We start from the raw sequence: 13390 nt of genomic DNA, 5'->3' as shown, positions 1-13390 counted from the left end.
GCATCACTTTAAAAATTAAAACAAAAGCTAATATTCAGGCACAATGTAGTGGAGTTGTAAGCACAATTACGTTAATAAAATACTGATATATTCAAATTATAGTGGAATATAATTAATATTTCAAAGGATAATTACTGCGTGCATCGAATTCTTTATTCAGTCTTTGAAAGTCGATATTTAATAAAATGATTAAATAGCAGCTCTTCAAAAAGGTCTTCTTCCCTTTTTTAAATATAAACTTTTATAAAACGTTATAAATAAAAATTCTTTTTTCTGTTTTTATGTATAATGTTCAACTAAATGAGTCAAATAAAACGAAATGAATAAAGTTAATTTCCGGAAGTAATAAATAATATATAAATGAGGTACTCGCTTTATGGCTGTGCTGTCGCTCTTCCAGGCCTCTTTCTTTTAGATTTCTTTGTTATAGCACGAAACACAACACTCGCGAAAATACAGTTAATTACAATCGCGTGCAAACTAATCACAGAGATTATGACGAACGTGTGGAGCGCGCACCCACGACATTAATCGTATGCTAGGCGTATTTCTGAAAAATGCAGGAGATTATTATGTTATCAATATTCGATCGAACTTTATATTATTTTTTTGCTACTGTACTGTAATTATTAGATTTGGTGATTCGTGTGTTACTTCAATCTCAAAAGTTCCAAGCGAATTATTACACCAAAATGATTATTTTTCTTTCTATTTTGGTTTAAATTTTGACGTGTTAGCATCATTTTTTGCTTTATTTTATAAATTTAAAAATAACAATTAATTTTGTTCGATTAAAATCGTTATTGCAAACTCCTTAGAAATATAATATTTGAATCTTAATTCGATAAATAAATAAATTAAACAATATATATATGTTACAGTTATGTTAGAATAATTAATACCATTGTACTGATTTTATATGAACAATATAAATAATTTTAAGACTTTAGAACGTTGCGGGTTTTTATGATGTGCCAAAAAAGTCACGATTTAGCAAAGTGATAATTCAATTGACGCGGTAACGAATAAGTACTTGTATTTACTTATACTTGTATAATAAATCGTGCTGTGAAATTCATAACTACGGACGAACTTTCTTCTTCGTCGTCCAACCAGCGACAATCCTCGCCAAAATGGAAATAATTCTGGCGAACATTAGCTTTGCTCAATTTCAGTTTCAAAAGTTTCACGTTTCATTTTTCGCAATCAATAGATTGTTCCGTGAACGCATTTTTATTTTATATTGAGATATATATTGAGATGTATATTTTGGACATAAAAAAAATAGGAAAAGTTAGACTATTTTCCACTGCACTATGAAATCGTATAGTATAGAATATAAAAAAAGAGTAAAAAAAAAATATTGATTGCTGGAAATATCGATGCGACGTTAAAAGCTTTAAAACGCGAACCTAATTTAGACGAGCGCTTTGATCTGTCTAGTGATTGTTCGTATTTGAAACGTATTTATAAAGTAAGTAAACTTCGTTAGTTTAAAATTTTGTTAGTTTAAACTCTCTTAAATTCATTTGTAACGTATTATTGCACGTTCGGTTTTAGATCTAAAAATAATTTATCTGTTTCTGTATATATAAGATAGTGCAGTAATAATAGTCATCCCCCCTTGAAAATGCACGCTATGAATGGTTTCTGAGAATACTAACGTATATCATATCTCGATATCGCAATGTTGTTTGTCTTATCGGGATTCGTCGTTAATTCGAGAGCCTATTCTCGAATAACAATGTCAGTAGCCGACGAGTTGCCTACGACCACAATCATGCTGATTATATTCTGTCTGGCGTTGATAGTTTCCGCCTCGTGCTTAGACTCTAGAATAATCGGCGGCACAAATACAACCATCAGTAAGCTTCCGTATCAGGTCAGTTCACGGTTGAAATAGTTCTTCGGGATTGTCATATGATTGAACACCCGAGTAATCCTATGAAATTATTACGATCGAGTATTGTTACCAAATATAATAGTTAACATTTTCATAAAAGAAATTATTTTTCAGGTTTCTATTCATAAAAATGATAAGTTCCACTGCGGAGGCTCCATAATTCACCAGAAATGGATTTTGACAGCGGCACATTGCGTTAATGAGTACATACACGAAAAGAATAATTTTATTTTACTATCTAAAAATTTAGCTAGATACAGATGAGAAAGTAATTTAATGTTAAACTATCAAAATACTTACAAAAGTTCAAGGATGATGATACTGCTGCGAAAAGTTTTAACATTTTAGCAACTAGCTTAAACGTTCAATATAAATTTTTTAATGGTTTAACATGATTATTTTCAGATCTGTATTTCAGCAAAATTGTGTTTTTCCGTGTATATGTGAATTTCTTGTCGATCCTCTTGACTGAGATTAGATAGTATAACTTATGTAATTCTCACAGAAATTGTCAGATCAAGTAAACGTTTACGATTATTGTTATTTAGCGGGCCTTCGTCGGTCTTCTCTGTGCGCGTTGGCAGCATTTATCATGACGAAGGAGGCGCTCTGATCAGAGGTATTGCCTCGATTATTTATCATGAAAATTTTGATGAGACCACTTACAATTACGACGTGGCTTTAATTAAAGTACGTAGCCAATTGCAACTTATTCCGTACATTTGTGTGTTAAATACTTAAAAAAAAAATTTGTTTTTATAGTTGTTTAAAGTTTTGAACTTTGGTACAAATGTAAAAGCTGTTCTTCTTGCGCTCCCATCGGCTCCCGTACCTAGTACCTCAGCAATTGTTGCAGGATGGGGCAAAACATCGGTAAGTCCTTTTCTAGCCATCCATAAGCCGTTTTGATCGCGTCTACGCGCTCGTATCAGTGTCAAGATTTATCGCCGCTAAGATGCTTACGTTGACAGTGATGTTCAACGAGATTGTTTAGCTGCGTGTAAACATTAAAATTCGTTTGTCGAGCGCTTGACGTAGTTCCGGTTGTCCGTCGTGACAAATGTTGACGAGATCTCGGATAGATGGATAGGAACGTTCGTAAACGTTCGGCAACCCGCATTATACAGGCATTCTGTAAATTTCAGCCAAACGGCAAGAGTTCGAAAATATTGCAAAGCGTGACTGTGCCGATCATTAAGCAAGAGTCCTGTCAGAAATCCTACCTCCATCTTAGGCCAGTGACCCCCAATATGCTTTGCGCCGGTAATGAGAAAAAAGACGCTTGTAAGGTACGTTTCTAATATCAATCGACATTTGTCGGCAGTTTCATGATGGGTGCTCGTTTGATTAAACAATCTTTTTGCACTTTTTGTCGCAATGTTGTAAACGAAACGGAATACATTACATTCTTTTCGCGGCTTTCCAATTGAGACCTCTTGCAAGCAAGATTGCTCTATATATCATGAATTTCGTTATTTAATTGGTTATATTATGTGAGAATACAAAAATTTACAATTTCTTTTCGTAACTCTATGTATAAATATATAATACGTATATTTTATATATTATATATTTATTATGTAATATATACTTTTTATTTTTAGCAACATTAGAATTAAATAATCTCGCATTAAAACAATCTCATTTTATTTTCGATCCGCACTACTTTTCGGAAATTGATTTCTGCTATACGAAAGTGAAAAAGGTTTATTTGTTCATGACGCAGGGAGATTCCGGCGGCGCGCTCGTGTACCACGGCGTCCAAATTGGGATCGTGTCCTGGGGCGCTCGGTGTGCGAGTGTTGGATATCCAGGAGTGTATACGCGAGTATCCGCCGTACGGCAGTGGATAACCAAGCACACGAACGTGTAGCAGAATTAATTTTTCCCCTTTCGTCTGGACGTATTCCGAGATAGCGGGGAGAGAGTGGAGAGAGAGAGGCAGCGTACCGTTGAAAAAATATTTACTTCTGTTTAACCGCATCAAAACTGGACAACATTACGAAAAATTGCAACTTACAAATTATTCAACCCACGAATTGTACAACAAAGTGAGGTGAAATGTAGAAAAGTGATCTTGACAATAATAATGATGTAATTCTGAGACAAAAATTTAAATTTACAATGTTTCATCAATTCTCAATTGTTCTATGTTTTCATTTTCGACGAATAAACGTAGACGTTATTTCCACGCGTTTGCACGCATCAAAATTTTAACTTGTGTAAGCACACCATTTTTGATTCCTATTTTAATCTCAATTAGCACAGTTCCAAATAGTTCCTACAAACGGATTTATTTCATGCGGATACGTATTTTTTTAACATTTTTTCGAGTTACAATTTATTTTATTACGTAATTTTCTCATTACATAATGTATTTCATTGTCGAATTGTACACAAAGAAAAAAGATTTATAGCTGCAGTGTATTTTATGCTGCAACAAATGCTTGTTAGAGAGAATTAGTACATAAAAAGTAAAATAATTTCTAGAATAATTTGTTAAGTGAAAATATTAAATTATTAAATATTATAAACTAAAAAAATGTTACTAAATCTGATTTTGCTATAATAACAAATTGCTGTGCTACAATTTATTGTGTGACAGATCTGTTAGGGACAAACTTTATTTCGCATTGGCAACAAATCAAATTTACTTTCGTAACAAAATTCGTGTAGTTTTATGAGTAAATTTACTCAGCAGGATTTTTCAACCAAACCAAGGTTTTGTTGTAACATCAAATAATTGACTGTTGCAGCGAAATCTGATTACTTTCTCGATTTGTATATGCAGTAGTGGCTACGGTGTAGTTGCGGCAATGTAGTCCTTTCTATTGCGTGTATCGATAACAGATATTAAACTTAATTAAGGATGTTTGAAACATTTCTCAAGACATTAAAAAAATTATGAAGAAATTACAGACTATTTTATATTGCATTTAAAAGCAGTAGAAAAAAAAATTTGGCAGCAATCTTCTATCAGGATAAAAATTATTTTAATAAAAAGTAGACATGTGCTCCAATGAAAATATAATTAATAATGTAATAATGAAGTAAGAAATAAATATGAAAAAATATCTGAACTTTTTATTTAAATTTAAATATTTTAACTTTAAATATTTAAGATAATTTATATTTAAGATAATTTATATGAAGCTTCATTACGATGCAGAGATCAGTTTTGTAAAATAATCAAAATGTACTTATTTATTTATTTACAAAATAATTGAACGGATAATCACAATAAAACTTTGTATAAATTATTTTGAATTTCTAAAGTACTTACACAAAAAATTGAGATTTTTCTTAATGTTGTAAAACTACTTTAATTTTTAATAATAAATAGAATAAATAAAAATGTTATTAAATAAAAATATAAATTTAGAAACACAATTTTTAACTTTTCTTTATGTATAATTTATTTGAAGTGTTAATATTAAACACATTTCCAAACTTTAACTTTGTAGGGACTATGTATATGATTGTCCGACACATCCTTAAGGTCTTTCAATGGATTACGATATCAAGAAAACAAATAAACGTCAAGGCTCAAAATCTCAACTTGTCCCCTCCCGAAATTTAAAGCATCAATCGAAAACCAATAACGATCCCGATCAGCAATAACTTGCATTACGACATTAATCGAAACTTGTGCATACTCTTGACTACTCATAACATTGTTCATAATCGCGTAGGTTTCTAATCGCCATACCGTTTTCGAGAATTGTGTCATCTCCACGCGAAAGCAAGTGTAATCAGTTCTAAGGTGGCGACGTGTAATTTTGCGCAATGCAATAAATATTATCTTGCTGCCCTTTACACTCGCCTCGACGTAATCGTTCGTCACGCGGGATTATTAATTTCAGTGTCGACTCGGAACGGTGCTCCAGGTTTCGCCGTTGCCGCCGCGGTGGCATTGAATAAATGGTTTTGCAGCACCAAGCACAGGTGGCTGACTCGTAAAGGCTAGCACAAACAGTCGATGCCCGCGCGTCCGCTTTACCCAGCTACCTACCTACGTACCGGATGTCGTCGTAAAGAGCATTGCTGCTGTACGTGACGTCGGGATGATCGTCGACTCCCCGTTTCGACGGTAAAGAGGCGCGTCTATGCCGAAATCGCGCCGAGATGCAGCGCGTTCGCGCTATCCGGTTCTGGCCGTTAAGAATCGTAGCAGACGTGGCATACTAATGCGGCGCGGCATTATAACCGGCATAAGCGATCGATATTCGCGCGGATATCAGACCTTGTTGTCTGGCGGCGGCGGCGGCGGCGGTCTGCGTCCCGTTCCGCCTGTGTTGTTTCGAGCGCGGGGAATATATCCGGAATTTCTGATAACGATGAATTATACGTGCCGCGAAACGTTGCTAACCCTAGAGCGCCGTACTCGAGTTTGGAAAGTTTACTGGTTGAATAAACTCGTGCGCATTACCGGCGCATCTTCTGCGTCAAAGTGTGCGTCTATCTTGCTTCTCCGGTTTCCTGCTCTTGAAAAGAGTTGGCTTTCCGAAAAGAATACCTTCGATCCAAGCGTCGTTCCTCCTAGTGATTACGTTTAATTACTTGCCTCGTGAAGCCGTTTAATTATTTTCCAACCGGCTCGTTCCGGATCATCTCATGAACGGCACAATAAAGACTGGTGAGCTCTAGTTTCAACGTTCGCCTTCGGTATTTTGTTCTAAAACGATTGGTTCCAATGGGCGATTGCGACGACAAACAAGCGGAATCTAGGTCGAATTCTCGGAAGCCGGATGATCGGAAATTTCTCTCGCGCTTGGAAAAATTGATAGTGGCATCAATTAATCCGGATGTCGGAATAAAGAAATAGATATCTGGAAAAAGTTCAGCGACGAAATTTTCACGATGCTAGTACGGCTCGCGTTTTTTTTTTTGGCCGTTCTGTAAAGCGATGCATCCGTTCATATCTATTGCAAAAGCGCACAATAATATGTGAATATTTTAAAAGCATGCGGTTACGTAATAAAAATGAAACAAGTTTACATTTAAAAATTAATGCTATTGTTCCAGAGTAAGTATTTAAATTAAGAGCATCAACCCAAGTGTCTTAATAAAAATAAAGTACTCATTCAACGCGTTTTCACTCAAAATAAAAGAATCCGGAAGAAAAATGTGGCGGTCTGCCCCGCGAAGCAAGTTATTAAGCGTTAAAGTTAGCGAGTTAGAACTGTTAAGATATCTGTCATATTGACTAAAGCCGCGGGCCGATTCACGTTCCAAACGCTATTGGCCTCTATCTTTATTGTTCATTGAGCATAAACAAGAATAGATTAAAGCCAATAGCGGTTTGAGCGCGAATCGGACCGCGGTCTAAATGTATCGACATGGCGCAATATGTATTTGAATTGCCCATATTAAGCTAACCCCCCACCTGCGCAAAATTAATTTCAAAATATTTTAAAACGGAACGAGCACCGAATTCGACGACCTGATATCTTTAAATGATTAGCTTATGCATACATATTCAATAAACTTTTACGAAAACATTATTTTAATATTAAAGAAATTTTATAACTCACCGGACCGATGCGCAGCAGCGGAGTTGTAACACAGCTACATTAATCTGTAAAATGTATATAAATCAAAATTATAATAACGTTCAAAATAATTTTTTTTTTATTTACATTAACTTAAAAAAATCGTAATTTTTTAAAAACAAATTATTCAAAACAATTATAATGTAGATTGTCAAATACATTTAATATTTAATTTGTAAATTAAATCTATGAAATAACAAAAAAATATTTTTTTATAGAAAATGTATTTTTTCTTTTGTGGCATATATGATTTTTTTAACTTAGGAAAAAAGTTAATAAATTAAAATTTGTGTTTACAAATAACTAATTGAAGATAAAAATTAATAACGTTTTAACTAGTTAAAACTATCTACTCAGGCCTGTTTTGAAATATCTACGTCTATTAAGTTGGCACAGCTATTTTAGCACAATCAAATGCGATTCATAAAGGAAATTATTTGCTACTTATTTGATGTATTCAAAATTTGTTTGCAGCGGCCATTTAGCTACAAACAATAGCTGTGTTAATATATTTTAATATACATTTTATGTACATGCATGTATATTTTAATTTTCAAAATATTTCTTACGCATGAAATTACAAACCAGATTCTATTCTAAACTCTGAAATTCTGATTGTGAGTTAAAACTCCACTTTTAGAATTCGTTGAAAATGGGCTATGCAAACGACTCTGATTTACCGAAAATGAAACATAATTTAATGAGAAAGAAATGGACCGCGTGCGTTTATTCGTCGCTATTCCATCCACCAGAGAAGATTGGAAAACGCGGCAGCTCTTACGTGAACCGGAGATTTATTACGGCTGAATCGCTAACATCGGATGAAATCGCGATGGTTTTTGCCGAGCTACCAATAATTAACAATGTATAAATAATCCCTCACCTACAGAGCTGTTCCGCCGTTGCCCGATGCTCGTCCAGAGCCTCCGCCTCCTCTCAGATTTCGTGCACAATAAAACACTCGCGAACGATATCAATTACGATCGCGCACTAATTACTAAAACAACTCGCGACACTTGGTTGACGGCGTTGCTTCCGGCACGCGGCGATGCGACATCATCAGGTAGCGAAAGAGACACACGACCAACTGTTCGGCATCGATGGTAACGCGCGCTACATTGACCGGGGAATGTCGCGATGATTCGCGCGGGGTGAACTTTCCTTGTCGACTTTCACGCCGTCCCGTAAGAACAACAACACGCGCGTGTCAGAGCGATCTCGCGGTCTCGTCCGAATGTTTATTTCACTGTAGATTACTCACGAAAATTCGGACGTACTTGCGAGGGAGAACTTCGCTCGCCATATTGGTGACGTTATGCGAACGGGTACGCGTACGTACGGCACGAAGCTCGCGGCGAGAGAAGCTCGTGTCGTCGCTAAGTTCACGCTTTACGACGAGGAGGAACGGGCGGGAAATGGTTCGTTGCGTTGCGAACATGGCGGTCGCCTCGCACGACGCGACGGCGAAGAGTCAACAGTGTCAACACACACGTCTCAGAACGATCGTCACCGTGCATAAGACTCACTTCACTCCCCGTCACCCCCCAACACTATACTCGAATTCGGCACGTACCGAGCTCGCCGAAATGCGTAGTAGCCGCTACACCATTAGTCCGTCGAATGCTGTGAGTGCTGTCCCGTCGGCTACTGGCCCATCGCCCGGCACTCGTCGGCGGCCGAAATGCGCATATCGCGGCGGCTCCTTGTCGCACGATTATTACACGTGGGTCGGAATTGAGCTTCCTGCGGATCTACCGCGATGAAACGCGACACGAAATCGATCCACGATCCACCGCACGTCCGCTCGCCATCGCCCGTGATGCCTCACCATGCCCCACTCTAGCGCCGCGCCGCGCCACGGTCTAGTAGCGAAGCATCGCGGGTGGCGGGCGGACGTGCGGTCGATCGCGGATCGATTTCGTCTCGATTCTTCGCGGAGGTAGATCCGCAGGAAGATCGATTCTCGACTCCGACAATCGTGCAACGAGGAGCCATCGCGATATGCGTATTTCGGCTGCCGACGAGTGACGTGCGATGGGCCAATAGCCGACGGAACAGCATTCGGCGGACTAGTGGCGTACCGGCTACGCATTTCGGCGAACTCCGATCTCGCCGCGTGTATCTCGGTACGTATCGAAACTTCGACGATACGTCGACGATGGGTCAGTAGCGGTAGTAGACGACGGGACAGCAGTTGACGAACTGAGGCACGGTGGGGTAGCGACTACGCATTTCGACGAACGCGGACCGCACGATCTCCGCGTATCTCCCCGAGTGTGTTTTACAACCACAATTCGCGAATGTTTATGTGCAGTGGTACGAAGTGAATGAGTCTTGTGTGTGTACGGTGACGATCGTCCTGTGTGTTTACTCTTCGTCGCCGCGCCGTGCGCCGAGCGAAGGACACGAGTAAGAGGACCGTCATGTTCGCACCGCAACGAACCATTTCCCGCCCGTTCCTCCTCGTCGTAAAGCGTGAACTTAGCGACGAGTCTCTCTCGCGGTGAGCTTCGTGTCGTACGTACCCATACCCGTTCGCATAACATCAATATGGCGAACGGAGTTCTCCCTTGCAAGTACGTCCGAATTTTCGTGACTAATCTACGGTGAAATAAACATTCGGACGAGACCGCGAGATCGCTCTGAGACGCGCGTGTTGTTGTTCTTGCGGGACGGCGTGAAAGTCAACAAGGAAAGTTCACCCCGCGCGAATCATCGCGACTTTCGTCCGGTCAATGTAGCGCGCGTTACCATCGATGCCGAACAGTTAGTCGTGTGCGCGTAGTTAGCTCGGTCGTGTGTCTCTTTCGCTATCTGATGATGTCGCATCGCCGTGCGCCGGGAGCAACGCCGTTAACAAAGGGTCGCGCGTTGTTTTAGTAATTAGTGCGCGATCGTAATTGATATCGTTCGCGAGTGTTTTATTGTGCAAGGAATCTGAGAGGAGGCGGAGGCTCTGGACGAGCATCAGGCAACGGCGGAACAACCCTGTAGGTAAGATTATTTATATATTGTTAACTATTGGTAACTCGGCAAAAATTATTGCGATTCCATCCGATGGCTAGCGATCGTAATAAATTTCCGATCCACGTAAGACCCTCCGCGTTTTCCAATCTTCTCTGGTAAATGGAATAGTGACGAACAAACGCGCGCGGTCTATTTTATTCTCATTAAATTATGTTTTATTTTCAATAAATTAGAGTCGTTTGCGTAGTTTATTTTAGACGAACTCTAAATACAACAAAAAATAGCAAATAATTTCCTGTATGAATCGCATTTGATTTTACTAAAATAGCTGTGCCAGTTTGATAGACGTAGATATTTAAAATAACCAGGATTGAGTAGATAATTTTAACTAGTTAAAAAGTTATTAATCTTTATCTTCAATTAGTTATTTTTAATACACATAAATTTTAATTTATTAACTTGCCGAAAATACATTTCCATAAAAAATATTTCTTTGTTATTTTATAGATTTAATTTACAAATAAAATATTAAGTCTATTTGATAATCCACATTATAATTATTTTGTATAATTTTTCTTTAAAAAGTTACGATTTTTTTTGAGTTAATGATAATAAAAAAAAATTATTTTGAACGTTGTTATAATTTGGATTTATATGCATTTTACAGATGAATGTAGCTGTGTTACAACTCCGCTGCTGCGCATCGGTCCAGTGAGTTATAAAAATTCTTTAATTTTCAAATAATGTATTCGTAAATTTATTGAGTATGTATACATAAACTAATCATTTAAAAATATCAGGTCGTCGAATTGAGTGCTCCTTCCGTTTGGCCAGTATTTGATTTTAAAGATAACTTCTTTTTTGTCAGTCAACCGCGCGATCGATCTGTTTAAATATTTACCAAACGGAATAAGCACGTATTTCGCTGACTTGATATCTTCAAATGACATTAAAAAAGGACTGTTTTAGTACCAAATTTGCCCGATCACGTAATTTTTTTAAGATGGTCTGTCTTATGAACCGCGCGACCGGCTTTGTGATAACAAAGAATATTTTTATTTATGAACATTGACATAAAACATTCTAACGATCCTTTCAGGCATGTAAGTTCTTGGTTCTTGTTCTGTATCAAAGCTAAATTCGCATACGCTAGTTAGTAGTTTACGATGCAATTGTTATTGAAACATTAATTTGAATATGACCCGTTGAAGATCGATCAATCAAAGTACCGCGTTGCTGGTGAGGAAATGGAAAGCATTATCCAGTATCGGTAGCACGTAAGGATATCGAACAGCTAGGCGACAGTAGATGAATCCAAATCCGAACAAAGGGATTGCTAGACTATGTCGCAATGGCAAGTACGCAACAATGGCAGTATAGAGATTCAGTTATAATAGCATAACTGTCGCGGATTGGATCGATTTGTACAGGATCTCTATCCTACGCCGATAATGCGAACAATAAGTATCGTGTGATTACAAGAACGTAATGAGAGTAACTTTTATGTTTTTGTATTGACGTGAAATGATCGCTGGTTGTAATCGCTCACTGAGAGATATAGACCTTTCTACTGTTAATTAATAATTGTAATAGGCAAGGGTTTGGGAAATTATCTGAAATCTGAAAATTATTGGACATGAAATTATTGGAGAACAAATTATTGGATATGAAAAAATGGATACAAATTATTGAATAATTATTGGTAAATTTAACCATGTTAAAAAAATTTTGTTAAAATCAATAATTTCTATATTGGGATAATTTGCGAAATATGATTGTATCGCATGGTGAATTGCTGTCGAATTGAACTAATGATCTGTTAGCGCTGCACTCGCATTTTCGTCTCACGACAATATTTATGAATACTGTGTAGTACTCAACGATCTCGAAAATCGGAATCGTTTGCATTTCGATAATCCATTCGATGAATTTGTGCGCAATTAGAAATTACGCTCGGAATCAAGCTTTAGTAGTCATTGAACTTTTTGAAACGATACGTAATTAGTTATAATATATTTTGTTTGCTTTTCATGCTAGATTTATTAGAGGAAATAATTAATATATCATATATACAATAATACGCAAAACAGAAAGATAATATTTCCAAAATTCGTAATTTTTTAGATGATCGAAATTGTCAAGTGCCAATCAGAGGCAAAGCATTTCAAACGCTTTAGTCAAAAATTTAACTTCTCTTTAGGAAAGATCTTATTACAGTCTGTTGCTACACAGAAAAAAAAAAATATTAAATCAACAATTGATTCATTTCATGTATAAGCAAGAATATAAATTCTTCTAAGAAAATTTTATTCTTGATTATATATAAAACCATATGAATTGTTGATTTTATACTACTTTTTTTCTGTACACTTTATTGCGTCATCCGCGTGCACATAAATTTTTATAATGTGATAATTATTGTAATTGGAGGAATCGATTATTTTTTCTCTACAATCAACTTTGTTGTCTGATGCGATTGTCAGTTATAGCGACGATTACTATATAGGTATTCAGACACTCGATTTACACAGTTACGAAAGCTTCGCAAATAACTCTCATTCATAATGTATTGACTTATTTATAGACAATGTAAAGTCACTTCAAACATGATCTGCGCAGAGTTCATAGAAGAAGTCGAATGTAAGATAATTTTTCGTTCACCGTGATAAAAATAATAAATGCCGTATAATGGAGTAGGATGGAGGACAAACAAGTGTACGGAGCGAACAAGAGAGAGAGCAGCTTTCGTTTTTTCTCCCTTGTCTAGTTTTTGCTAGCGAACTGGCTTCGAGACGACAGAACGGATGGTGGAAGAAAAAGAGGAAAGAGAGAAAGAGAGAAAAATGTTGCATAGGAATCCGTTCATGAAAAAATATTAATCTTTGCACACAGATGAAAAGTATCGCTCGTCGTGGTACTTTTATTCTTATGCCGTTACGCAGGCAGTTTTAAATATCGAGTAGTCGCG

The 13390-nt window shown here is 37.0% G+C and overlaps 1 protein-coding gene across 1 annotated transcript; it reads left to right on the top strand.

Annotated features, from left to right (window-relative positions):
* The first annotated feature begins 1674 nt into the window (after positions 1–1674).
* On the top strand, positions 1675–4114 carry LOC105200778 (trypsin-1). Its single transcript, XM_011168496.3, has 6 exons — positions 1675–1882; positions 2018–2106; positions 2452–2593; positions 2666–2776; positions 3049–3192; positions 3630–4114. Exons 1-6 carry the CDS (start codon positions 1688–1690, stop codon positions 3774–3776), a joined length of 828 nt encoding a protein of 275 aa, XP_011166798.2. The 5' UTR covers positions 1675–1687; the 3' UTR covers positions 3777–4114.
* Positions 4115–13390: the final 9276 nt, after the last annotated feature.

Source organism: Solenopsis invicta, chromosome 2, assembly GCF_016802725.1.
Source record: "Solenopsis invicta isolate M01_SB chromosome 2, UNIL_Sinv_3.0, whole genome shotgun sequence".
Classification (NCBI taxonomy): domain Eukaryota; kingdom Metazoa; phylum Arthropoda; class Insecta; order Hymenoptera; family Formicidae; genus Solenopsis; species Solenopsis invicta.
Note: the sequence above shows the minus strand (reverse complement) of the source record. Positions and strands in the feature narration are given on the sequence as shown.